Source organism: Chelon labrosus (assembly GCF_963514085.1).
Source record: "Chelon labrosus genome assembly, chromosome: 23".
Taxonomy (NCBI): domain Eukaryota; kingdom Metazoa; phylum Chordata; class Actinopteri; order Mugiliformes; family Mugilidae; genus Chelon; species Chelon labrosus.
Genome location: NC_140356.1, coordinates 7591594 through 7619379, shown reverse-complemented (window position 1 = coordinate 7619379; position 27786 = coordinate 7591594). Strand labels below are relative to the sequence as shown.

General features: G+C 42.4%; 1 protein-coding gene across 6 annotated transcripts in view; it reads right to left on the bottom strand.

Moving 5' to 3' along the window:
* Positions 1-27299, bottom strand: part of gramd4a (GRAM domain containing 4a) — a 46212-nt gene extending 18913 nt beyond the window's left edge. For all 6 annotated transcript variants that reach the window (XM_084573117.1, XM_084573119.1, XM_084573121.1 and 3 more), the window contains exons 1-3: positions 26842-27299; positions 18836-19049; positions 12813-12933 (exon numbers count right to left, since the gene is read on the bottom strand). In XM_084573117.1, coding sequence (XP_084429243.1) covers positions 12813-12933; positions 18836-19049; positions 26842-26870 — 364 coding nt within the window. In that variant the 5' untranslated portion in view covers positions 26871-27299. The remainder of the gene's footprint in view (positions 1-12812; positions 12934-18835; positions 19050-26841) is intronic.
* Between the last annotated feature and the right edge of the window lie 487 nt (positions 27300-27786).

Genomic DNA, 27786 nt, shown 5'->3' with positions numbered 1-27786 from the left:
TTAATTACCTATTCCACATCCACCTGAACAAAAGCAACACAAGCATTAATTTGGTCCACTTAGTTAAATTAAGTCTAATATTAAAGCAGGAAACTCCAGTATGTGCCATCAGACGACGCTAATGCTAATGGAAACTTAACATTTCCTGCTGCTGCGTCTTCACATTAAAAGCATTTAACTGGCAAAACATCAACAACAACACAGATGATTCTCATTATGTTTTAGTCACACAAAATAGAACGTGTTTACTGCTAACATTTACCAAAACTATCTGTCTATACAACAAAACAGCAGCCGTGAACTCAGGGTCACAGTGAGCTGTTAGATGAAGGGTTGCAGGCAACAGACTGTACACCCCCAACTTCTTAGCAAGGAAACCAGTTCCAGACCAGACACACTTAACTCTTATCAGAACATGGGTCTACTAACACGCCATTTGGATTTCACTATGGGCGTGTTTGAACCGATTTGTTGTAAACAAAATTAACTCCACGGTGCTCGGGGAACATGGATTACTGTTGCTGTTACTCTTTGGCTCAGCAAAAAGCCCAACCAAACAATTTGATTGGCAAAGCGGACATTGCTGCAGCAAAATCAGTTGCCAACGGAACAACTCCAGACCAAATATTTTATTGCCGGGGGAAGTCAGTCTGGCTTCCACGGAAATCACTTCTATTTTTTATTGATTAAGAATGACTCATTTCAAGATTGCTCGCCCTAAAAAGGGTGCAGGAGTTCATTTAGTTCATGGTTTCAAAGTGCATTAGATCATATCATAATGTCAGTAACAATCCTTAATGTGCAACTGACCTATTTGTCCTTTTACTGCCACTGTTGCCGTCACTCATTGATACTTTCAAAGTCCTAATCCTGTTTACCTTTTACCGTCTTACTACACCACCCCTCCCATTTCCTCACTCTATACTGAATGCCAGTCCCTCCCTTTTACTTGTGTTATTATTCCTATGTGTTTAAGATCCTCCTTACACATTTCCTCTCTGTAGTTTCCTTCCTTCCATACTGGCCATATCCTTCCTAACACAAGAAAGAGAGATGCCTCATTTCAACAGTGAACTGCATTGGGGCCACAAGTGTGTGGTACAGGACAGAATGTATAGAATATGCTTAGTGTGTAAGACAGCGAAATATAGAATAGAGTCACTTCCTTGTTCCATAGAGGCCCTCCACGTTAGATAGCATATTAATAATACTGTCAACACGCCTGTTCTGCTTCTAAAATTGGATCGCTGTCTTCTATATTTAAATCTTCATCCTGGGTTACCATATCACAGGGTCTCTTTGGCCGATATGAAGGCTAGTATCTAGATCATTTATCTGTAACACAGACAGGAGATTAGCTAAATGCTCACATTTAATGGCGCTGACCTTTTCTCTTCTGTGGGCTTTCCGTGGAACTGATTTCTGTCAAAACATAAAAACTAAAGAACTTCCAATTGATTGTGTGCATATTATCGTCTAATAAAGATTTTCAAAACAGCAATCCCAGCGATGGTGAAGGCAGTTAATAAATTAATAAGGATGGCAATAATGGTGATGTCAGCTTTATCAAACTTTGGCCAGAGGCAAGAACAAACCTTCTCTTGCAAAAGTAGAAACAGACTGCTCTGAACGGAAAGGTTGTTTGTGGGATATCTGATACATTCTAGTCCCACTGTCATCTGGTTATTAGAGTCAAAATCGGAGATAATGTTGTAGCGTGTACAGTTGAGGTGTCACAAGACAGCAACAACCGACCATGGAGCATCATTTCACTTTCTGTATAATCCCAATTTATGATTTTCATAATCAACACCACACAGAATCCAAAAAGTTAAATTATCATATTATTAAGTTAACATTAACGACTGGATAGCCGTTTTTATTGTAATGGCCCATTACTGTAGGAGAACTGCTATTTTCAGCTGACCAGAGACAAGGCTGGATAAAGTTGCTGTGGTTGACTTGGTTAAAGATGATCAGATGACCACATGTATGGTGACAAATGGGCAAATTTGATCTATAACACTGAGACAGAAGTTGGCATAAACACTAACTGGTGCAATAAAGATGAGGCTATCAAATGCTAAACTTTGTTTACCTGCGCAGGCTTGTTCAGCTGATTGCAATGTTGGCTAATGCCCAAATGCTACATAATCTTACAATGTACATATACATTAGCCAATAAATTCCTGAGTTTGAAGCTGACAAACTTACTGAGGTTGAGGTTACTTTTATGGCTTTTGATTTTATCAACGGCTCCACTATAAAGAAGCTCAAAGCTGTCAAAGGTGTAGTCCTCCATCTTGCACACAGCCATTCGTCTCTGCAATCGGCTAGTCCCTGGGACACTCCCACAGGTACGGGATGGAAGAGTGGCCGACTTGGTTTTTTCCTGAAATCGAGCCATGGCTGCAGATTCCTTTAGTCCGGCACGGCTTGTTTAGGCCCCACTGCTAAGTGATGATTTAAAAACTCCTTGAAGCCCATCAGAGTTCAGGTAAATGCTCCATGTCCAATCCAGTGGCAAAGCAGAGATCATGGACAGGTTCCTCTGAGCTAATTTATAACTAGCAACACAACAAGCTATTGTGACAGGCCTCCACACACAGAGGCATGGTCAGTGATCAGAGCTGGTCTGAGTGCGCTGGGCTCTGGGCAGAAAGAGAAGGAGGGCAGCCGAGGCAGGGAGAGGTGGGGCTTTGCTGGGTGGCCAGCGCGTTAAGAGGGCCTGGAATCTGAGATTTCTGAACGCAGTGGAGTTGTCAGACACGCACACATTATGCATGTTCATGTGTCAGTGCAGGCTTGTGTGTGCCTATCAGATTTGTGGTGTGTTTGGCTTGTGCAAGTTGATATTTGTGTGCGGGTGAGGACAGGCGAGTGCACATGAGGAATGGACATACTGTGCAAGAAAAGCAAACTGCTTTTCATCTAAGCAGGCAAAGTTGTTCAAGACCTCAAAGGAAAAGTACTGTGCGAGGTTTTTAATCCAGGCCAGAGACAATGGCTCCTTTCATTGAAGAAGGTGGGGGCACAGGGAGTTTAGAAAGAGAGAGAGAGAGAGAGAGAATCAGCTGCTTCACATTGGCCTCTCATTGTTCCCATTCACTACAGTGATTGCCACAACACTTGTTGACTTGAACAGAGAGGAAGGCTGAGCTTTGAGGCCGATATGCAGACGTTAATACGCCATGCACTGATCAAGGAAAACGTGAACAGGATGTTGGGGTAGAGAAGACAATGTAAGCCCATCACAGGTCATCACATCATTTGTCCACCTTTTTTTTTCTAAGACATGTTCTTTTAGTTTTACCCTTGTCTTAGAAATGCACATAAAGCACAGATCACACTTAAACTTTAACTACACATCCTCATTCTGCAAGTGTCAAGTTCACAACAACGAACTTGACACTTTTTTTAAAGTGGTTCTGCATGAATTACAGCTTCAAATTACCACAAGTTAATGATTTACTCTAAGATTTATTCATTCACAATTCTCTCTCCAATACTCTAGTTTGACCCATCTTCCTTGTAATGCCAATCAGGTTGTACTTAGACTGAAGAAAGAATAAATATTCCTTATTTTATCCTAATCTAAAATTCTCTTTTCTCTCAGTGGCCTGTTTCCACTCTGGCCCTGATATCTTTGGATGCCCTAGATTTCACTCACTTGGTTTCACTTTTATCCCCCCTCTACAACATCAGGTCGACATCATGACTAAATCTTCAACTGTCCTCCCCGCAACATCAAAACAACAACACTTCCTATCTTGTGTCATGCTGTGTCTACTGACCTGTTGTTCATGTAGCATTGAGCCAGACTCCTTGACAGGCAGCGTGTGTGGGCTTTACTGTATGTCTGCCTTGTCTCTGTGTGGACGGCAATGTTAATGAGTGTTTGTGTGAAGCCTCAAATATTTATTTATGGAGACGTAGGCATGTAATAAATAATCTAGATTAACAATGTTCTATAATCTAATCTTCTGTCAGCAGGGACGGCACCAGCTGCTTGTTTGGAGAGCGGTAATCACATAATAGATGTCATTACATCAGATATCTGGTCGAGACTGCAGTCTCCTCTCAGCAAGTGCGTTCAGGGTACCATTAATGGTTCTTGAAAGATGACATGCAGTTCATTGGAGGGCACAGAAGGGCCGTACATCCTCGTGTTAGTCATTTAGCTTACTGCTTTTATCCATACGCAGTTCAACACGTCACATACAGTACTTGGCAGTGGGCATGCCGCATTGACAAAACAATTGGGTGTTCATTTCCACTTGGTGAACTTCGTCTCTCTGCCCACACGGCCACCTGTTGCATTCTCACCGACCTGAATACAGCTCAAGAATGATGAGTAAACACTACTGGATCCAACCTCATGAGAGTACAGCACAATCCAAATGTTAAAACTGTGACACAGAAAAGAGTACAGCAAGAGAAATAATGTAGCTCATGTACAATGGGATATCTGTACCAGTTGTATGCGTACAAAGAGAATCAATTACTTTATTTTCTCTAAAGCTCACCTCTGACAGAAAAGAGCATCTCCTTAACAGGCTCTGTGAAAGATGTCTTCATTATCATGCAGCCTATACTGCAGCTGCCTATTTAGGAAGACAATGAATTATTGTGTCAGTACAAGCAATGAGCGATGAAGCAGACTCCTTCAGAATAATCACTTGCATAATTATCTCAAAGAATACAAAGAGTTTTCAGTTACAAGCATTTTCTTCTGCATTCCATCACTCCACATTTGCAATATGCCCAATTACAGAAATAAATATATATATTTTTGTGCTCCGTTCAGTCACTGTCACCCTAATGCTATATATTCTCATCTAACAACTCAGAAACACAGCTATGTGCAACATAGCTTTGAATTTATAGTCTGTTTTTGTGGTTTGCTATAGTTTACTGTAGATAATGAAGAAGCAGCATCACATCCAGCTATTTTCAGGGCTGTCACAATCTCCGGGTGGCAGGAGGATACAATGGACACTAAAATATTTAAGGGAATGTTGGTATGTACTGCACTACCGTCTTTCTGCGGTTTCAACCAACACGCATTACAAGTCTTCACAAACAAAACGGTGCATTTATATTACAAAATGCTGCCCGTATTCCTAGAGGACACACAGCACTCTGTATACAGGCAGTCAGATTTACTGCTAAGTAAAAAACTGAAAACCAAACTCAATCCAATTCAAAGCTTCAGGGGAAATCAGAGACATTTTGCTGTACACAAATTCAACTCCACAGTGCTCAGATGATTTGTATGACTATGTCGCTTTTACTCTTTTGTCCATCACGCCTGAATCCCGCCCAAATGATTTGGTTAGCCTGGCAGATGTCTGCTGAGGCATAATCTGTTCCCAACAGAGTGGTTTCAGACCAACCACAACAATTTTGGAAAGTTGTGTACACAAAATTGTTGGCGCCCAAGTAGCACCGCCAGTCAAAACTTTCAAACTTGTGAAAGTGACGGCAGAGGAAGCTGCAGCTCTTGAAGTCGGAACAGGAAAGGTCTGACCATACGAGTCACAAGTGTAACAAGTGTCACCACTGTCGTTTCCAGGGAGCGCAGAACTTGCCGTGCTGAATTTGAAACAACACTACCCTGTCAGAATTCAACAACCATGCATGTACCCAATGTACTAGAAGAATGTGTCCTATCCTTAAAGTGTTAATTTCCGTCAGTGGCAAATAAAACATTTGCACACTACCGTCTATTTGACGAACGCAACTGGGGTGTACTCACCAATAACAGTTCCAGTCATGGTGTGTTTATGATTATTATATGGCATTACGGAGAAAGCACTGCATTTCAGACCCAGTTCATCTCTGATGCCATTAGCTTTCACATGTGCTGTCACTGTGCAGCCTTTCTGTGTGTGTTCCTGTGCCCTGTGTGAAGTAGGACAGCCGCTAGGACACTATCGATCAGCCAGTCACTGTGGAGCATCAAGCATGGCCTGTTCCACTGCAGTGACCTTCAATGCACGACCTCGCGCAGGATAGCCTCCCTCTCACACACACAAATACACATCAAGTTGTTTCCAGTGGTGGTAAAACCAATAAACACCAATCAAGGGAGGGCCTGTCTTTTACACTGTGCAATGTGAGATTATAGGAGCTCTACGACATGTACACACTTCAGCCTGCCAGGAGAGACGGCGACACAAAAATACCCAGCGCATGTACTGTGTGCTTTTGTGTGATTTGTGCTTTTTTTTTTGTTTGCCAATATTGTTTCAGCTCCAAGTACAAATTAGGTTTGGAGACAGAAAAAGGATGAGGGCAAACAGACACTGTGGTATGAGTGATATAGAATAAGGGATAATAGCAAGAGAGAACCAAGAGGAGAAAGACATAAAAGCTTAGCAAATTAAGCCTGCTCATATAATGACACGAGGAGATTGCCACTCACACTACCATCCCTTCCATATTAGCACTAGCAAGAGGGTCAATTCAGCTCAGCTCTGTTTCCCATGGGACACTTCTAGATGATGTATCCCTTTGCCTTTACATCCTTCCCTATAATAATCACAGATACATCACAGGGTTATCACTCAAGGAAACTGTGTTCTCCGAGAGCTTATCGTAAATCTTGGTGTACGTAACGTGCAGACAGAACACTCGCATGCACACGTGCCCGCATTATTCACTGCAGACATGACGTGCAGATACACTGCTGAACTGCTTAATAATAATCTACACTTCCATTGTGTTTGTGTCCTCTGTGGTTTCTATTATAAAACTCCAACCTTACAAAGCTCTGCAGAATAGAAGATCAAGGCAGCCAGCCAGTCGGCACATAATGAAGAAACCTAACCTAATTATTAAATTACCAAGGACTTCATAATGTGTGTTAGCAGCTGAAGATTGCTTTTGACTTACCATTAAAACAATAATACATAAACAATAGCATTTGAACACTTGGCAACACTATATATTAATATTGATATCTTCTTTTACAAAATGTAATTTTGAGTCATACAATCCATACTGTAATAACATCGATGTATATCGTAATGTAGTACATTTTCTCTGTGGAGAAAGGCTGTGCACATTAAATATTCATTAAATATTCAGACAGGAAGGTTTTTCTTTTCACCTGGCAGATTCCTAATCCAGCAACACAATAGAGCAGCAGCTCCCAATTCACTGAACTACTCACAATGGCATTATACTGAGAGATGTTAAAAGAATAGCTAGCTGGCTTTAACATGCTAGCTGGATTTAACATGCTAGCTGGCTTTAGCATGCTAGCTGGCTTTAACATGGGGCCATCGATTGCCAGATGAAATAACACAATAGTGACTGAGACTACGTCAATGAAAGTATTGTAACATTTATATATTTGCATCATCAGTGGATTATTTTGAACATTTTAAAGGAGTAATGGAACAAGAAGAAGCAGCCACAGTGAGCTGTTAGATGAAGAGCTGCATTCAACAGGCTCCACAACCCCCATCTGACCAGGTGACCAACTCCCTTTCATTGTGCCCTGCTGACTCATCAGATCAAAGACTTATAGATTAAGGCCAATTAATCCCAGACGTCTTTATTTAACCACATTTACCGTTACTATAGTAGTACTACAGTTATCAGCACAGCTAATTACCAGAAGGGGTATGTGGGTCATTTTTTTTTATGTAATGAGTGAAGTGGCTCTCTTACTTAACAGACAATGGAGCCTACTGCTGCACTTCACTCTGTGAAGGCAGAATGAGGTGAATGCACATTGTATTTATTCAATGATGATAACATTAAGAGCGAGCGCTGGCCCTTTAAACTAATCTGATTAGTGTGTTGAGTGGGTGTGTGCGCATAAACACAAACATAAAAAGGAGACAAGAGCAAAGGGGAAGAAAACTGAAGGAAGCTGCAACGCAACAGAATGCCTTCACAACCCCTGCTGCATATGTGTGTGTGTGTGTGTGTGTGTGTGTGTGTGTGTGTGTGTGTGTGTGTTTGCCTTCTTCTATGTAATCTCACGCCCCGGAAACATAGCTACAAATTAACTAGTTGAGTCTCCTCAGAATAGCATGGATCAATCACAACAAATGCCGAGGGAAAAGACAAGGGTCACAGTATCACACACATGCCATCTGGAATGGAAACTCATGCCTCCTGTGAAGGCAAGAGACAATACACTTAAGCGGTGTGTTTGTTTTAGCATGCAGCGTGGGCCTTGGCTTTATTTTAGGCAGCAGAGAGAAAGACGTCAGAGTGAGAGAGAGAGAAAGAGAGAGAGAGAGAGAAAGAAAGAGAGAGAAAATACGCCTACACTCAGTTCACTCTGGATATGAAAGAGATCCAAGAAGACTAAATAATTTCTTGGGTTAAAGCCTGATGCAACACGGACACTCAAGATTTAAAATGATCTGAGTCAGTTTCTTTTGCTCCCATTTCCTAACAGAGCCCTAATGCCTGGTCCCACTGGAACTGCAGTGTTTTTAGTGTGCAAAGGCCGAATCACTTTCTTTATCCACTCTGAAAGAAACAACACCATAATGTGAACAGCACAGTGAAATTAAACACAGCAGACAAGTAGAGCTAAAAAGCCTGCGACGAGAAAAATGGAGCTCATTCATATTTTAGAGGTTTAGCTGATGAACTCATCTATAGTAACTTAAAATTAATGAGCACGATGTGCTGGCTGTTAGTAAATGGTGACCTTTTACGAACCCTTAAGCTCGGTTTACACTCATACAACCGGGCTACGCAGAGCCTACGGTGTAGGGGGCTACACCAGAGAAAGCATTTGTACCCGTGTGCTGGTATTGTTCTTTAATTGCGCCAATAAAACGTGAGGCGCCAACTGGTCGGCTGTATTGAGTCGGAGTGTATTGATCAATTAATAAAAGTCTGTAACTGTCAATGAAATGTCTGGAAATGGTGAAAAATGGGTATTACAATCTGCCGCAACTCGCTGATTTTGCCAAAGTATTTAATTTTCATTAATTTAGGGTTGTCATTCTAAATGGTAAATGGCCTTGATTTTGTATAGCTCTTTTCTACCAATTGGTACTCAAAGCGCTTTACGGTCAAAGACACATCTACCCGTTCGCTCACACAAGCACACACACATTAACACACCAGTGCCACGCACGGGGAGCAACTGGGGGTTCAGTGTCTTGCTCAAGGACACTTCTGCATGTGGCACGTTCCTCTGGTTCGTGGACGACCCGCTCTACCTACTGAGCCACAGCCGCCTACTACAATAGCTATTAACATCCCTAGACAGAAGTCTCCATTGTTAGTAACAGAGTTCACCATTCCTGTACTAGTGATTCAATGGAAACCATGCTGCTTATGCAAACTGAGCAATTCTATTGAAGTTGCTTAACCATGGTATGTGGTCAACTTTTTCAGAAGTGAGACAGGTAGTGATTTCCTGCATTTTTTTGCCACAGAGGCTGATCGGTTTCCTACAACAGTGAGCTGTTGGATGAAGAGCGTCAGGCAACAAGCTGAAGTGTTTGCTGAGGTTTAACCTTAACGTGTCTAAAGTCTTTCACTGTTCAAACTACGGCCAGTTTTCTCACAGTATAGCATGTTGTTTGTCTTAATTAGCTATGTTCCAGAAAATCCATTACACAACACATAAACCTATAATGTCTCGCTACAGGGAATCTTTTGTTTCACCGCGCTAATCCCCTTAGCTTACCAAACTGCATATAAGCATATAAGTCTTTCTAAAAATGACAAATAATCACTTATATAGCAGGCTATACTGTGCAACATACACTCAGCAGTCCATTGTTCACTGCACAATCACAGCAGAGGAAAGCAGAGGAGAGGGCAAAAGAAAGCAGTAGAAATACAGCAGAACAGAGCACAGAGGGCTCAGGACTCCATTAGGTGCTAATGGATTGTCATGCTTCAGAGTTCTCTGAAGTACGGTTACGCTGGTCAGAGATGGGATGAAAGATTGACAGGCGCGAGAGAAATGGATAACCACAGTGAGAGAAGAATGAGAGAGACAGAATACAGTAGAAAAATAAAACAAAGAACTTGGGAGTGGTACTAAAAAAATGACCTAGACGTACTGCTACCCTTTCCCTGTCAGCAACAGAACGCGTGTGAAGGCTGAGCCTCTCATAAATTGCCAAGTGGCTGCCGTCTCAGCCACAGCAACATGTCTTTTCTTAACTCTCTTGGCTCGATGAAGCTCTCACGCCTGTTTTTATCTGCTTCAGTGCTGTGAATCCAGAGTTTACAATAATACGAGAAGGTCACAGTGCTGTGTCTGAAAGAGAGACACGCAGAGCTGAGAGTGACGCAGAAATGGGAAAGAAGTGAACGCCGGGTAGAATGTGAAGGAGCAGCTCGGTGGAAAGGAAAGGAGAGGAAAAGGCAAAAAGAGCTGTAGAAGATTTTTTTTTAGAGCATGGGTGGGTGGAAGAAGAAAAACAAGGGAGCAAGGAAAGGGAAAACAGGAAGGAAAAGAAGTCCCTGAAAGAAAAGCCCATCTAGCTAGCATCCTGACAGTGTGGTAATGAATCCTGTCCTTTTAGCTCAGGCGCAGGCATTATGAGAGAGGACATAGCCTGAAGTATTCTCTTTCGCACACACTCTCTCCCTGTCTATCACTTTCTCTCTAATAGACATACACAGGCTAAAGGGAAAGGAGGGGGGGGGGGACTTCAGTCCATTATACACCACATGACTGACAACGTGCTACAACAGCATAGGACAACCAGTGGCACCACTTATTGGATACCAGGTTTGACACACTCGTAAATGCGTGAGAGCAGGGGACTCAATAAGCATCCTCCGCCGTCCTTTGTTTCAAATTAGTCTTATTTGCCACATTCCCTCTGCCTCTGCACAAAACCCTGTAATTTCTCCCCTAGTCACATTTTCTGGATCTGGTATACGAATGAATCCATCACATCCACAAACCTCCAATTACAGACTGTCAGTGGAGACTGCTGCAAAGCATTTTCATCTTCATTTCAGTTGCAGTGAAGAACGTGATTTTGCCGTGTGGGAGTAAATGTTTTCATACATGACTCAGTCGAACTTAAGCGAGAGTCCACTCTTGACCTTAAGAGCTAGTAGTTTGAAAAACTATGTTAACTCAAGGTCCACTTATACACCACTCCAGTTTTCCTCCATCGGATGGTCCTGTTTTTCCGCTGTACTAACAGAGAGGTGCTGAATGGTTTGTGGTGAGTGCTCTGTCCTTGTGACTTGAAGATTGCAGGTAGATGTTGAGACAGCCCAGCCACGGAGTCCTTGCTGGTTCAGAACAGTCTGTCCTAGTCTGACATTGGCGTGGGATTACTTTTGAGTAGAAGGGTCCTTAACACTGATGTTTCGTGGTTAGAATCAAGTCAACTGGGATCAGAACCACTTCCATGAACAGAGCTTATACATCTGATCAGCTCTTTGTGAGTTCACAGCGGGTAAAACTACCACCACAGATCCAACAAGCACATTTAGCCCTGAACACAGAGTTGTTCTGGAAGTACTCTCCACCATTAAAGCTCTCCAGTTATGCCTGTCTGTTTTTTATCTGACTTGATTCTTGCAATAAATATTATTTAAATGTTACTGAAATTGTAGTGCTGATTCAAAAATTAATTTCACAGTCTGATGTAGCGTGGCGAATTGATTAAAATGATCTCAGCAGCTGCTTGCTTCCATTATAGTCTAGTGTAATTTCATGGCTGCTAACATACAGTTTCCAAAACAGGAAGCTACTGTCATTGTTACTGTCCATCAGATGGCACATTTAGCCAAGTTCATTTGATGTTGTGTGTCGATTTGTCTCCCCTACATGCTTTGGAGTTGATTTGAGAAGCTAGATTTACGTTGCCTTTACAGAACTAGCTGAAATATGCAAAATCTGAAGTAGACAGAAGAGAAATCTTGCAGTGGTTTTATTTGAGCAACACAAGTTGAGCAACACATTACCATTATACGCGTGTGTTAGACCAAAGTTGTACAACACAACCAAGAGACGTGAACAAATCCTGACTGTCATCTGAGACCACAAAGCACAGCAATATCACAAGACATACTTAGGTTGGAGCTAAATGTCACCAAGAGTTGTACATCCCTTTCAAAAAACACAACACAACAATAGTCTTTCTCAACAAAGCTTCTCATCAAATAGTAGCAGCCTCCTGCTACATCTGGTACACAATCAGACACTGCATGGAAGGAAATGTAGATAAGAAACACACTTAATCTCAATCTAATGCTTACTAGCTCAAACAACCTTTCCACCTACGCATACTGTACACAAATGAGTATACACATAACCCTTAGTGTTGGCAGAGGGGTTGCAAGTTCTAAAAAACAGTGTCCAGAAACACGATCCGTGTCCTACACAAAATGGTTTTTGAATATGCTTTCATAAAATCCTTTCGACTGATTTTGTAAACATGTGCCATTTCCTGCATCATCTTGTTAGAAATCTCACTTTGGTCTCATGTGACCGGTTTCGCACGACTAGTCTCACTTGACCAGACAAGGTTAGCCCACGTGTGACAATCCAAAATATAACGGAAACATAACAGATCCAAAACATAACAGAAGAGCACTGTGGGGCCTGGTAGCTGATGTGTGGCAGCATTTAAAAAGCATGAAGAGCTGGAGAGAATTCTATTTTTGAACAACTTGCAACGTTAGTCTTGGGAAAATCTCTTTCATAGCTAAACAAAATTGCTTCAAAACTGAAATTTCTTTTTGAGGATCAATATTGAATTGAATCGGGACAATGTGAATCGGAATTCAATGGAAAGTGGTCGTGTAACACAGCCCTAATCTACACCGTATGTTGTGTGTTTACTCACGTAGGAAATGTTTCTCCAGTAAGGCAATTTCCAAGTGACCTTTGACTTCGTTGAGTCGGTCTGACTCCGACCTCTGGAAGTCCTGGATGGCCGCAGCCATAGTGGGAGACCCCGAACCAGCCTGTGCATCCGTACACACACACATTCACACAGCACATACACACAGATATCACAAACAAACAAAAGAAAAAACAAAAGAAAGACAGATCAGCGTTTAAAATTCCTGATTTGACACAATATGCATACAAGGCAACATAAGCCGGGAGATCCCAGGGAGAGGTCCCAACACATACACAGATTAGCATGGTGCATGACTCACACTAATGTTTCCTCCCGGTTTAAGTCCAGCAGGAGCGAGATAGGAGGAGGAGGAGGAGGAGGAAGGCGAAAGAGAGGAGAATCCCCCTCTTCTGTCTACAGCAACACTGATGACTCAAACAGCACTGACTAAGGGCTTTAACCCTGACACAGACACAACTAGCAACACAACGCGTGTGGAGGTGGACGAAGTGAATGACGGCGATTGCGAGATGACGAACGTATGAGAGAAGAGTGGGTAGAGGGAGAGAGTGTGAGGGAGAAAGGGGTGAGCGGGGTAATGGAGGAAGAGGAAAGGGGAGAGCGAGAGGAGGAGAGAGAGGCGGCTGTGCTAGCGGATGATGAGCACTGCAGGTTGAGCATTGCTGCTCAACTACAGCAAGGGTCCTTTAAGAGACTCCTGCCACACACACACACACACACACACACAGCGCTGCAGCAGCTTCTCCCTGACAGCAACCAGCATGGTTTGTGTGTGCCTGCATAGACACACTGCAATGTCTCTAACTGCAAAAAGAGAGGGAGAGAGACAGCACAGAACTGACAGTGACCTGAAAAGATGTGCTTTGGGAAAGAGCCAAAGCCTAACAAGACAGAAGGGTGGAGAGACGGCGACACAGAGATGGAGAGAGCGTCCCTGAATGAAGAAGCACTTCAAAGAGAACACATAACAGCCTCTTCAGGAAGTGTGTCATGAAGAAGGAGAAGAAGAAGAAGGACAAGAAGGACTGAAAGAGGAGAAAGAGGGTATGAGAATTACATGGAGAAGGGGGGATAAAAGAGAGAACGAAAGCAAAAGGGGAAGAAAAGGCACGAGGGACAAGAAGGAGATGAAAAGAAGTTCTGCTGCATTATGAATGCCACAATCCTCTTTGCATTTTGTCGGCTCTCTGTCAACATGTTGGTCCAAGGATGTTACAAACATAAACGCATCTTCATGGTTTATGCAGGCGTCCGTTCTGAGTCAGAACCTCCTGGTTATCAAAAGTAGGTCAAGTCCTGACGTCACCCCCGGCCGATAATCGTCTGATTAATTATTGTGTTCCCCCTCTCCCTCTGTCATGACTGCGGCTGATGTGAGCTGAGGAATCTCACTGTACCCTGCTCTCAAAACCATCTGCTAAATGTGATGTGTAGCAGGGAACACGGACCAGACATGATCATAGCATGAATGCAAACCCATCAAATACAATTCTTAAAACATCAGTGTTGTAGATATTAATTGCTCCACGCCCCCAATCAGTCAGCGGTTAGTTCTGCTCATAGTGCCGAATCAAGTCTAAAAATAAGACTAATCTTCTCAATCTGGTGTAAAATAGAGACGAAATCGTGTTGCCAAAGCCGTTTACTGCATCGCTTTTATGATGTGGTGTAAGGCAAAATCCAAAATCTATGTTCAGTTTTTCTGAGCTGGGTTTCAAGACACTCTGCTCTCTGAGAGTCTCCACGATTAACACTTCTCCTGACTCTGACTGGATACGTGTGGGTGTGAGCTTGTGGGCCGTGTCAGGGACCAGATTTAATTCACTTCAACTCATCACACTGTGTTTTTTTTTTTTTAACCGCCTAGTGTCCTGCCTACCGAGCCAGAAATCTCAGATCAGTTTCCTCACTGTGGGACTAGTTCTACACCTCTCCTCCTTGGGTCGGCCATTTCCCAGTTATTCCATGAACTTGATAGACTCTGTGTGGATCCAGTCGAGATCTTAAGTCATTTTTTGTCTTCTATTAAGTAATGTTGCACGTACGCCTGGTTGTAAGAGTAGACTGGGCGTAAAATGTGCTTTAAACCCTACATGGAATGAATACTTGTTGCAGCATCTAGGTGTAGCGCTACTTCTGAGACTAAACCTCACACCTTGTCAGTGGCATAAAGGTAAATATCTTGACCAGTCTTCACAGTAAAAATAAAAACATTGATACCATGGCGCAGCTAATGTACAGATTTCCTGATCAGATGGCATCCAGACACATCAGTCTTAAGGATATAAAAGGGAACGTATCAAGAGATTTAGTTTTTTAGCAAGGGTTCATGCAAACAAGATATAGTTATATATAGCTATAGTTTTAGATAAATATTTATCAGAAGGCTGATAGCCAGACATAGCACTTATTGGCATCCAGCTGCTACAATCAATACCTGGTGTGCAGTCCCATCTCTTTAAGGCCTTTTTCTTTTCTTCTTGTCTTCTTGTGTTCAGCCTCTAGATCAACATTCTCATACTTGTTGCCTTAGCACAGGACTGACACACACATATCCTAGTTTACGCTGTAGAGCAGCTCCTGGGATCTCGCACGCTTTAAACACCCAACTCCCTCCCTGTTGTTGTGTGCATTTTAAGCCTGCAACTCTCTCAGGGGGCTCACAGTAGGAGGAGAAATACAGAGGGCGTGATTTCGCAGCCTTGTTGTGCTCATTAACACATGTCACGAGAGACCTCTGCCGCGTTTTGGCCGATTATCGGTCAAACAAGCTGCTGGTGGTATTTTTTTTGCTCTGCCACGTCTGATGTTTAACAATTAACAAACGGATCCGCTCTGTCACAAAAAAGACAAAACAACGGACGCTGACAGACGACAGTGAATGTGAGGCTGTTCCAACCTCCAGACTAAATGAGCACGGTAGCTGCTCTCCAAAAAATCTTCTCTGACAGTGTAACAGCAATGCAGTCAAACTCTACCAGACACACATGGGTATACTGTCTATGCAGCTGTCTATTTCTACTTTCACTTTTATTTCTCCGCCAGTGAAACCACTCCTTCCTGCTCAATTTCCTGCTCAATCAACACAGTGATTTTGAAAATTGTATGAAAAGTACTTTAGTTGTTCCTGGCATGAGGCCTCTCATACCAGTATATACAGTACTACAGTATATGGCACACACAAATAATATAAATCCCTAAAAATAAAAAATAATCTTTGAGGTATACTCAGGTACGCTACAAGACAAACATCTGACCTACTACAGTGATTTAGACAGCAGTCAGTGGTCTTCTTGGGAAATATGACCACAACCCCCTAAAGCAGCGTCAGCTATAACTGTGCATCTCTTCATTAAGTTACCTGGCAATCTTAAACCTACATATTTGGTATTCTACAGTGAATACAAATCCAGATCCATAGAAAGACAACTTTCAGTGTGGCTACTGCTAACATTACAACAAGTCCAAACTGATTACAGCCAGGAATTGTTTCTGGATTTTACTGACATTATATTGCTGATCCTTAGCCCTTAACTGAGAGAGATAAGAGACTTGATTTTCAATCCCAGGGGTAAGATTACAGGCCCATGTATCCATGACTACTGAGGGGACAGCTACTAAAACTGTAATAACAGAGGCTTATTTCCGTAGCGTTATTATTTGAAATGTATTTACACTGTATCTTTGAGACCTCATTTAAAAAATAAATCCATCAATAAACAGTGCATATCCAGAAGGAAGAAATATTATTAAGATATTCAACATACTGACATCATCTCTTGTGGGAATGCTCGTTATTCTTGAATGTGGAATAACATAATCATTTCGGCCCAACTAAAGATATTTGTTCAGGGTAATACTATTCTGAGCAGTGATTCTGGGGAATCAATTGGAAATTATCAAAAAAAAAAGTGCTTCAATTTAACGTAGGCCTTACTGAGTCAACATATCTTTTGTGTGGTTGCTGCACCTGTAGCCACTTGGCTCCTTTAAATGCCCATAACCCACCTTTATTTATGCACACATTCTTTTATTCTTTAACAGTTTGGGTTGCCATGACCACCTTTATCCAAACTGATCCATTACTGCCAAGTTATGGAGTCATTTTTATGTGAATAAAACCCCAAACCCATCTGCTATTCTTCATGGCTTCCCATCTTAACCCCTAATAACAGGTAAACTTTTCTAACTAACTATTTCCTGGTTCAGAAAAAAATGTCTAAATAGTTTTTTTTTTTTTTTTACCTGAACAAATGAACAATATTCCATATATTCTTAAAAGAAGAAACAGATATTAAAGAGAGACAAATGCAATGAGGAAGCTGCTTGATCTAGCAGGAAAAGTAAGAAGCCAATGAGGTCACGTGCAGTCGTCTGTGCAATGACTAAACACCATCTGTCCAATGACATTCTGCCTATTTAATATGGATGACACAGGTTAGTTTGTCAAAAAGTATCAGTGTATTCATTCTGCAGCCCAAGGGCACACTCTGTCCTCTTTTTAACAGATGAGGTAATCAAGGTGAGGTTTAGACCTAGGTCATGTGATCTGATCCTGCAGGGTGGAGACAGGCAGACGTCGCTGCAGTCTGGGTGGGCTCCAGTGTGACAGTAGGGAACCATAAAGGGCAGAGAAGATGAGCATCCGCCTAGCCCTGGCAGGCTTTATATATAAAATGTATAAAACAACATCTTCCATGGGTGAAAGTGCATGCCTCTTTCATGTGTGTGTGTACGTGTCGCAGCAGGGATAAGAGCTAGCTTGGTCTATTTTGGGGCTTCAGAGTGTGACTCATCAGCGCTCTGATGTGGGCGATGCCTCCCCAGTGGGCTGGCGCTCACACACGACAACCCCAGCGCACACGCAGACGCACAAACACCAGCTCACAGTCGCACAGGTGCACACGTGGCATTCTAAGGGCATGCAAATACTGACACGTGTTGCAGATGCGTCGAGAACATGATAAAAGAGCTAGACTATTATGTCACTGATTTGCTTGAAATCGCTAATTTACCACCAGGCCTGATGCAGTTTACAAGGAAAAGTCTTTTACAATCTTCAAACAGACTCCGGTTTAGTTACATCAACTGTCTATTTGAAGAGAAACAAAGGAGGACAAAGATCCCCTGGGCCTTCATTCAGGAAATGATACAATCAAGTCGCTAATCCAGCGTGTTTAATTTGGGTATCTTCCAATCAATGACAGTCATGACGACAATGTTGGTGTTTTCAGTCACAGCAAGGACAAAGGGGAGCATCTAATTTCATGAAATGGGAACAGCATCTAGCGTGGGAGGAAAAAAAATAAATGTTTTTTTTTTTTTTTTACAATTGCGCAAGTTTGCCCTTTTCCCCAATCTCATCACATGTCACGTGTCCTCTCCTCGAGACATCTCGGACTCCAGCCGTCTGAGGCTACATTCCTGTCCTCTTACCTCCTTCATCGCTTTCCCTGCTTTAATCTTTTCTCTCCTCCCATTTTTCATTCCATTCCTGCTTTCCAATATCTGTTCATCTCGCCAGCGCTAGCACTATTTCCGCTCTTGGCAGCCCCTGATTGCCATCTCCGTGTCATGTCCAGAGTTGAAAAATCTTTACCGCTGTCACCTCGTTCATTTCTCTTCATCATTACAAGCCTTTCCTGCGTCCTTCTCCTGTTCAAAAACCACATCAGAAAGGTGAAACAGCGGCTACTGCATGGTTCTCTCCCTCTGTTTTCGTGTTGTGCTAGATCACTCTGAGGCCGGAGCATCTTTTTCAAATAGAATAATTCATGAGTATATAAAAAAAAAACGCCGCCATATGTGTTCGCCCCAGCCAGTCTGTGCTAACACAAACAAAAACAAAAAGATGACTGTTTACTCGGTGTGGACGAGGAACACAAAAAGAAATAAAGATGATAAAGAGAAAGAGAAAATGCTCAAGAGAGGAGAACAGCAAACCATATCCCTTTCTGTGAAACCCAACACACATATGCACTATGTGCCTGATGAGCACTCACAGGGTCTCGCAGGACGTCCTCTGTCTCCCGTAGAGCTGCTCTGGGCTTCAGCTGCATGTCGTCATTACATTCGTTGTCGGAGGCGGGCGGCGACTCGGCCAGATCCGGGAAGTCCTCTCTCGTCCTTGGGCCTCGGAAGCGGATCTTGTCCAGGCGCTTTAGCATGGTCAACACCGCACACCTGGGCTTTACCTTAACATGGCGGACGGCAACCCTGCGGTGCACGATACAAAGGACAGAATGATGAAGTGGCGGCTCGGAAAACTGCCTCCAGGGAACACTCATTAATCCTTCTAATTTGTAAACATTGGTTCTACTTCCTTTTTGTTTGCTCTTCCTAGAGACTACTCGGTTATGAAAGAATAATATTAATACTGGCAAAAACATATATAAGTATTTTCTTCTTTCTCTAACCTCACTCAAATCCAGTATGTACAACAGTGCTGAACTGAAAGCCCTCTCCTTTGCCGCAAACTGGCTAATTAAATAAAAGTGACGAAATACACAACTACCATAATGCAAGGTTGGCACAGCAACAGAATAATATTTTTTATAATTTATGTTTTCCATGGGTACAGGCAATGGGTATATTCTTTCTTATGACTAAAAAGTCATTAATGGGATGTTCTGCTGCTTTTCTTTGTCATGATATAATAGTAGGGCTACAACAACTCATTGATGTCATTGGTGGCGTCCACTACGTGGTGTCCATGGTTGATAGCCAAGTTACAAAACTATTAATTGACAAAAATAATCATTTGTTTTAGGGCTACATTTAATATGTTTGGACTATATACTATTGGACTGGCCCTTCTGATCTATAAATAACTGGTAGATTGATTAATAAAGTCAGTAACTGCCTAAACATACATATATATCAGTTCAAAATCATGTTTATTAGCAATACTAACTAAATAAAGTAACCTTAAGCTTTCTTCAAAAGCTTAAAGAAACCGTTAAGCTTTGGGGAACAACTAAACACACAATTGCCTTAGATTAAAAACAATATTATCTTGTGATTTAAGACAACAAACTCATCTTGTGTTGCTCAGTACAAACACTAATGTCCCCAAAGATGATATAACACAGGACAACCTCTAATTTTAAATGGTACCGATGTAAATGGCCTTGCTTTTATATAGCGCTTTTCTACCTATTGGTACTCAAAGCGCTTTACAGTCACAAACAGATCTACCCATTCCCTCACACATTCACACACCAGTGCCATGCACTGGGAGCAACTGGGGGTTCAGTGTCTTGCTCAAGGACACTTGGGCATGTGGCACATTCCAGGGGATCGAACCGCTAACTCTCTGGTTCGTGGACAACCCGCTCTACCTACTGAAGCCACAGCCGACAGATGTCTCGTTTGCATTTGGGTTTTGCGCTCCCCTTTGCCCTACACAGGAAGATAAGGCAACCACATCCTTTAACTCCACTGCCAGTTGACAGCAGCAGATCTGGCAACCTCATTTATTGATTTCATTTCCATGGCAGGAGTGGTGGCATTGTTGAGAAATGTTGTGAAAGGCTTAATGGCTGTGTTTCGGTGTCAAAAACCCAGATGCAATGATGGCAGGCTGGCTGTTTGAGTCATCACACAGAGCCAGTGTCTCTTCATATGAATAGAAAAACAAGCAAAATGCCAGTCTCCGCTTCGTCTCAAATTCAAATACCCGAATACACAATATTTCACTGTGATAAGTTGCGATGTCGCGATCGGTATCCGGACCGATCAGGGCATTTCTTCAAATGGTTGGATCCGATCAAACTGATCCAAGGCCAATTTTATGCATCTCCTTTACATCTGCTGTGAACCGAAAACCACGTTGAAGAACGTGACTGAACACGTTTTCTGTGTGGTATTACTTTACAGAACTGAGAGATTCCTGTTTTATAGTTTTGTAATGCTTGTCTAAGCAGAATTGTGATTTAGTATTTGCTGTGACAGTGTCAATGTCCAAGTTATACAATATTAATTGTTTTGTCAAAACCAACCAGCTCGGTTGTGCGTATAAGTGTTATTTTTGTGATAAGATCCAGTATAGTTTTAGTTTCTTTAATGTTGTTTATTTTGCACAATGCAGAGGGTTTCACTGTTGTAAAAGTACAATGAAAATCTTTCTTTTTCATAATGCATTGCAGAGTTATTGAACTGTCAAGCATATACGTCTATACTGGATAGATTTTGAAGTTTACTGTACTACAGTTGCACAGTGCACACATGTTCTAGGAGAATACAATAATAAAATGAAAGCCTTTATGAATCACCAGGGAGGGAGATTTAGTTTATTTATTAAACATGTAAAAAATAATTTAAAAAAAAATTGTACCAGGACTCAGATAGGCTGATACTCAGTATTAAATGATCAGGATTGGATCTGGGGCAAAAAATCTTTGTGACATCCCTACTGCTAACATGCTTGTGGACGGCATTGTATTCTTGCTTGCAGCACCGTTTCTGTGAATCTGAGATGCTGACTAAATAAAAAAAACTGTGTGAACCCACTGTAGTACACAGCACATGATTTGACCGAACGCATTAAGTCACAAATAGCTGTCACGACAGGCCAGCATTCTCTCCATCACCTGAGCGCAGAGCTACACGATGTGCATGCTCAGACATGCTGTTTTTTTTGACTGCTGCGATTTGGTAAAAGATTAAGAGCAGTTCTTTATGTAATCCTCGGAGATTACCTAATCTGCTCGACTGAATGACTGTCACACATCAAAATGATGGTTATCTGAGTGAGTTGGCGTCAGACTGTTGCTGCTTGTGACTGACTGTCTAACTGATAAGCTGATTGGCTTGGTGTCAGACTTAGCCGACCGTTAGTCTTAGGTTTCTGTGTAAAAACCTCAATCAGGCTGCCACAATGCCTGGACCTACCAGCCTGCTTTACTCAAAGGTTGTGCATTATTTAGGGGCTTAGTATGAATGAATGAAATGTGATCGACTCACTCACTTCTGTTTCATGTAAATACAGGCATGCTGATCTGATCAATCCTGGTGTATGATCTCTGCAGGAGGCAGAAATCCATCTAGTCAACAATCATGAAGGGCATTCCAGAGCTCTTCATGATGGGTGACCAGTAATTTAATAATTACGATTTATTGCAACCGGTAACTTCTCTGTATAAACACGGCTTGTCTGATGGACATTCGACTGTAATGGGGGAATGGAAACTCCAGGACAACAGCAGGGAGAGGGGCATGCATGACGATCCGTGATCTGATGATTTATATCACAGAACCGATGGTGAAAGTAGCCGGCAGCCAACGACACCACATCCAGTCTGAACAGACAGCACTTTGCTGCACTTTGGCTTCCTGTCTGAAGTCAGGGTAATGGTTGCAATCATGGCAAACTGAGGTGACCCCAGAAACAGTCAGACAGATACACAGAGGCGTTGAATGGTATTTTTAGTGCACAAACCTGACGTTTTACAAATATCACCTTTCCACACACAACCCACCCACACGGCCAAATGTAAGTGGAAATTACAGACGTGACAGGCGGGTTTATATTTGCCCCCTGAGGGGTGAGTGGAAACGGGGTAAGTGGCAGGTTAATAAACACGTCCCTCCACTTGTCAAGACACCTGTCACAAAGAAATCTGTTCTCACGATAAGCACCTGACTCCACTTCCAGCACGCTCAGAGCACAAGCCCAGTCACCCGCTGGTCAGTTCAAACTCAGCATGCAAACGGCCATTTTCAAAAACTACAAAGTATTCAGTGAGTGCCAAAGAAGGCCAAAACATTCCTCCTTAAGATCACGTTACACGTTCCCAGGTTTTCCTATCACTGCCGTGTCTTCTGTCCTGTTTCAGGATTTCTCTCTCCGGTCCAGAGGCAGTTTCAACCGCAACATTTTAAACAAGAGGATGAAAAGATGAAAAGAGAGGACAGGGGGAGAGGGTAGAGGAGGGTGCTCCAGCTCAAGGTCTGGTCGCTGTGGCTTTTACTGTGGAGATATACACACAGCCTTCATGAGTCATTTGCTCGGTTCTGTACAAACACAAACACACCTCCATCTATCTTTACCTAAACTAGAAGTCCCTTCTAGCACACTAGGTAGAGGAGCCATAAAATGTAACACCAGAGCACCAAAGATATGCACGCACACATGCACATGAACCCAAATGACAAGACAGAAAGGCTGACTGTGTTTGTTTATTACTGCATACATTAGTCACGGGTGAGGAGCTTTACAAGTTCGGTGTGAGCCCCCTGTGCAATACACTGTATGTGTGCATGCCCGCGTGCGTCCGAGTAATCTTCTGCTAATGAACTGTAGTAGCCGGAGGTTACTCCTGGTCACACGGGTCACTCTTACGGCAACAGCCAATCCCAATCCCTCCCTGAAATCAGGCTGTAGCTGCCCTCCAGTGAACTTTGGCCTACATACATGTATCTCAGTTGCAATTCCTGCAAACGATTAGATGACTAACAGAGTTATTTCAGCAGCTACTCTAGTGGTCTATTTATCCCGTCAAGTCAAATAAATACAACTACAGAGTGCACGATGTTTCACAGATGTAAGGATTTAAATTTTTCTCCGTTTCAAATATTTTATAAATCCATTTTTACAACATTTATGGATATAATATACCATTACGGTGGTTTTACATTCAGTGGCACTTTATTATTTTTCTTGCTACATTCAAAATAGCGGCAAAAAAGCAGCAAGCTACGATTTACAATGGAAGCTGACGATATGAGGCTTGTTGCTATATACGACAAGCTACATATCAACCGTATTAGACGTTCCAATAACACAGTGACATATTAACCAATCAAACGTCTTCTTTCACCAGCTTTTAAATGACTTGGCGGCGGTATCGGTGGACACGCTTTGCCGCTTTGTAACACTTGTCCCTTGTAGTGTTCACACAGCATTTGTGGTGGGGTCTGTCAGTCCTACATTAGATTCAAATCTCCTTCATAGGTAACAACGTACAAGTTTTGTACGTAAACTTTTCTTTGCATTATACACTGTAATAAGATGTGTATGAGGCTACTGCTAGCCTGCAAACCAAACATCAAATTGCTGCCACTTGACATGAAAAATGCTCAGTTAACACAATGTTTCAGTAACTGTGGCTCGTACGCTCATTACTGTAAAGTCTCACAACTCGGCAGCCATCTTGGAAGGCACTTACGTCAGAACAATGCTGGTCCTTATCCGAAAGAATTTTGAGGGAGCCAAGGGTATGACGTCAATGGTTTCCAGGACATATTAACATGTACAGAATAACTTGATAAAAAAAACGCTTTTGAGTTTGTTTTTTTCTAATCTCTTCTCTGTGATGCCTCTGGATGAACTATTTATCAAAAACAAGTTGGTAATTTTCAGCAAAATTGTCCAAAACTGTGATTTCTATTATTGCAACAGGCCAACTAGTTTATTAGTATAATACAAGTCTGTGTGGTAAACATAAGACACTAGTTGCCATTCCATTATATTGGTAGTTTAATGCCATTAAAACAAAAACAATAGTTCCAGATAGGGTTAGCACTATGAACAGCTTAATGAGTGTGATCACCCTGCAGAGTAACTCTCGTTCAAGCTGAGCAGCCTTATGAGTTCATCAAGGAACACAGAGGCACTTTAGGTGTAATCCTTCACCATCACCCTTGACATCTATAAGAGGATATTATAGCCCCATGAGGTAGAAGTAGCACATCCGGTATGACGTTGTCTATCAATGAAAGAAAAGGAGGAAAGTGGACGCACTCAAAGAGCCCCACACTGAGCACAACAAGCTCACGCCCTCATACAAGTAGACCACTTTCTGTGAAAGCTCATTTTCTGAAACATTAGGCAGTCAGGTTTGCTAATAACCGCTTGTTAGATGAAAATGCCACAGTGTTGTTGTGTTTCCGCTCCGGTGAACGGTGCGAAGCCAGTTTCCTTTTTACAGGTTCTCTCACTCGAATGTGCTGCGTAAACCCATGTAAGGACATCCTGTCTTCATTATCATAAATGCTGCTTAGCTTCTGTAGAAACGGGCCCGGGTATAGACAGGCACTCGCCCATGGAGCTATTCTCAACTTCTGCAAGTTTCATAAGACACTCAGAGGGACAGAGAGAGGGATTAGCATGACCTTTAAATATCCAAACGACAAGCTTTAGCCAGAATGTTCCGACGGGTAGCTGCAACTTTAGTTTCATTCACTTTCCTGCATTCATAATGAAGTGAGAGGCAACAGATGGTCAGGAGACAAAAAACATCAGGCTACCGCCGTGTTGTGTAATAACTGAAACAAAGTATGCTGCCAGGTGCTACTGTAAGAGAACAGAAGCCTTACAATTTTCCATTCAGCCTATGAGAAGCTATTGCCCTAGTCATGAATGGAGGAGAGTCATTTAATAAGACCTATTAGTTTAAGGCTAATCAAAGGTCTCAAGCACAGAGAAACATGTACAAGCACAGCCTCGGCCATCATGTTCTGACACAGGAATAATAGTAGGAACAAGAAGAATACACAAGCGTTTACCTAACCCACTAATGCACTCCTCTAGACGGTGTGTAGCTGGGTGAACAAAAACAAAAGTCTGTTATTACGGCATGTATTTTTTAAAGCCAACACCATATCTGGGCTATTTTTTCTCAGCTTCTGAATGACACAGTTTGTCAGTTTGTGACACGATCGACCACGGGCATCATGTGAGATATACAAGAACAAGAACAAGCAGTTCATTAGCAAACACTTTGAACTAGCCAATGAATTATTAAGATTTACAGTTTCACAAACATTAATATGACAGAACATCATGCTGACTGTGGTTGTGACGCCGAGGCAATTACACACACCTGCCAATTCATTGAGTATACTAGAGAAAACCAATGCATTCTGATGCAACGGCCATGCATTAAACCCTAGCTGCATGAGGGTTACTGTATTCATATGTTCGAAATAACTGAGACAGCCGTTGATTCAACTGTGGTTTGTAGTACTATTGAATGTTATTTCTATTATTTTGACAACCCAGTTTTAGTCAGTGGGCTAGGCTAAATGACAGTAGCACTTTTGTGTTCAGTTCAAGTTCCGGTTTAACATCACCACAAACTACATCCTCCATAATGATCATGCAGTTGAATAACCACCTTTCCGATGCTGTTTTAAACATAAACCGGACATTATAACAGTCACAAAGGTGGATTTAGTGCAGGACTGCTGTATTATTCGATTTCACAAGTGTACCTAATGTTTTGGTACGTGACTTCTCGTTAGCCTTGAACTCAGCACCAGTCCTACTCATTTCGCCATGCGGTTACATAAACATGCATGTAAACAATCAATATTTCCCTAACAACGGCTCAATCTGCCCCCTCCTCATAAAACTGGAGGCACAGCAGCAGCCAGTCGGATCAAACCTAATCAAATTTCAACTGTGTTTGAGGTCAACAAGGCGGCGATCTATTGGGGGGGGCAGGAAACTGAACCCTGTCCCCGCTGATATTTAGGTTTGACGGAGCTCTCAAATGAGAGGTGTCAGAGCTTCCTACCGCAAGTGAACACACCAGCGCTTCCTTCAAGTCATTTATTTAGGCGCATTAAGCGGCACATTAAACAAAGTGCGGGCTGAATTATTTTACCAGTGTGAGAATATTTAAACACATTATTCAGAGATAGGAGTGCAAGGGGTGGTTGTGGATTAAAGACACGGAAACTGTCCTTTAAAAAGAGACAATGGATGTTTTTGAACTGAATCGAAAGCGGACGACCGTTAGTTTGACGTTAGCTCGGCTAACCCCACTGGTTGAACACTGATGTGTCCGTTATACTTAATTAAACGCCGGAGTCTGAAGTTATATAACCTTATAACGGTTCTATATGTTTATTTTCTACCCGCAACGTTAGGAGACACAAAATGAGCCCCAGATAATCCGCATTTTGGATGACACCTCAGAGACATAAAACAATACAGGATTTTGTTAAATAACAGGCGTTTGAATTGAGTCGTAGGGTAGGGAGGTAAAATGAGCGTTCTTACCCAGCACGTAAATCGTAGCAAAGTTTCATGAACACTGAGATTGCCTTTAGTCCGCTTTATCCTTCAGTACACCTGCTGCTGTTGCTGCTGCTCAGTCCGTCCAAATTAGCGCCAGTCTCACGGCGAAAACTGCCTCTCACTTGGTCCATCCATCGCAACCATATCCGCTTTTTTTTTTTCTGAACGCCGAATAAACGTCGTCTCCGTGAACGGTTAGCCTGGGAAACACGGAGCCCGCAAATTGCGAGAGAAATACCAGTTGCGCACCCCTCCTCCCTGGAGAGAGCTCCCTGTGAGGGCCCGGAGCTTGCAGAGATACTAGCAGCCTCGTCTCTTGTTGACTTCGCAGTGACGGCCAGATACCGAGGCCGAGGAAATTTCGTCAGTGTGCGGCGCTGCTTTCTTAAAGGAGCCGCTGGTGGTGAGCGGTGCTTCAGAGGCAGGACGTGAAACGCAGCCGCATCTCCTTACCACCGCCCTGTGGCTGCCACCGTCACGTTTTCATGAATTATAAATCACCTGGGTAAACAATGGCCTCATTACAATGTGATTAGGCGTTACGGTCCCCAAACACCGGGCCGCGGACCAGCCCCCTGCCCGGAAACCATTGGTGATGGGTCGTGTGGTGGCTCAACACATTATGAGAAACATGGTCGGTTGACACAGTGTTAATCAACCAAAAAGAGTAATATTAACATTACTGCAGCAGTATTATTCCTACTGTTAATGTGGTCCAGTTTATTTTATCTTATCCAGTCAAACATACAGTCACTTGTCAAAACATTAAGCATGCATAGCCCACTAATGAAAATTAATATGAATACATTTTAATATAACAGTCCTGCACTAAATTCATCTTATAACAGTTCAGTTTATCTTGAAGCAACACCCGAAAAGATGGTTGTTCAACTGCATGATAATTTTGGAGGATGTAGTTTGTGGTGA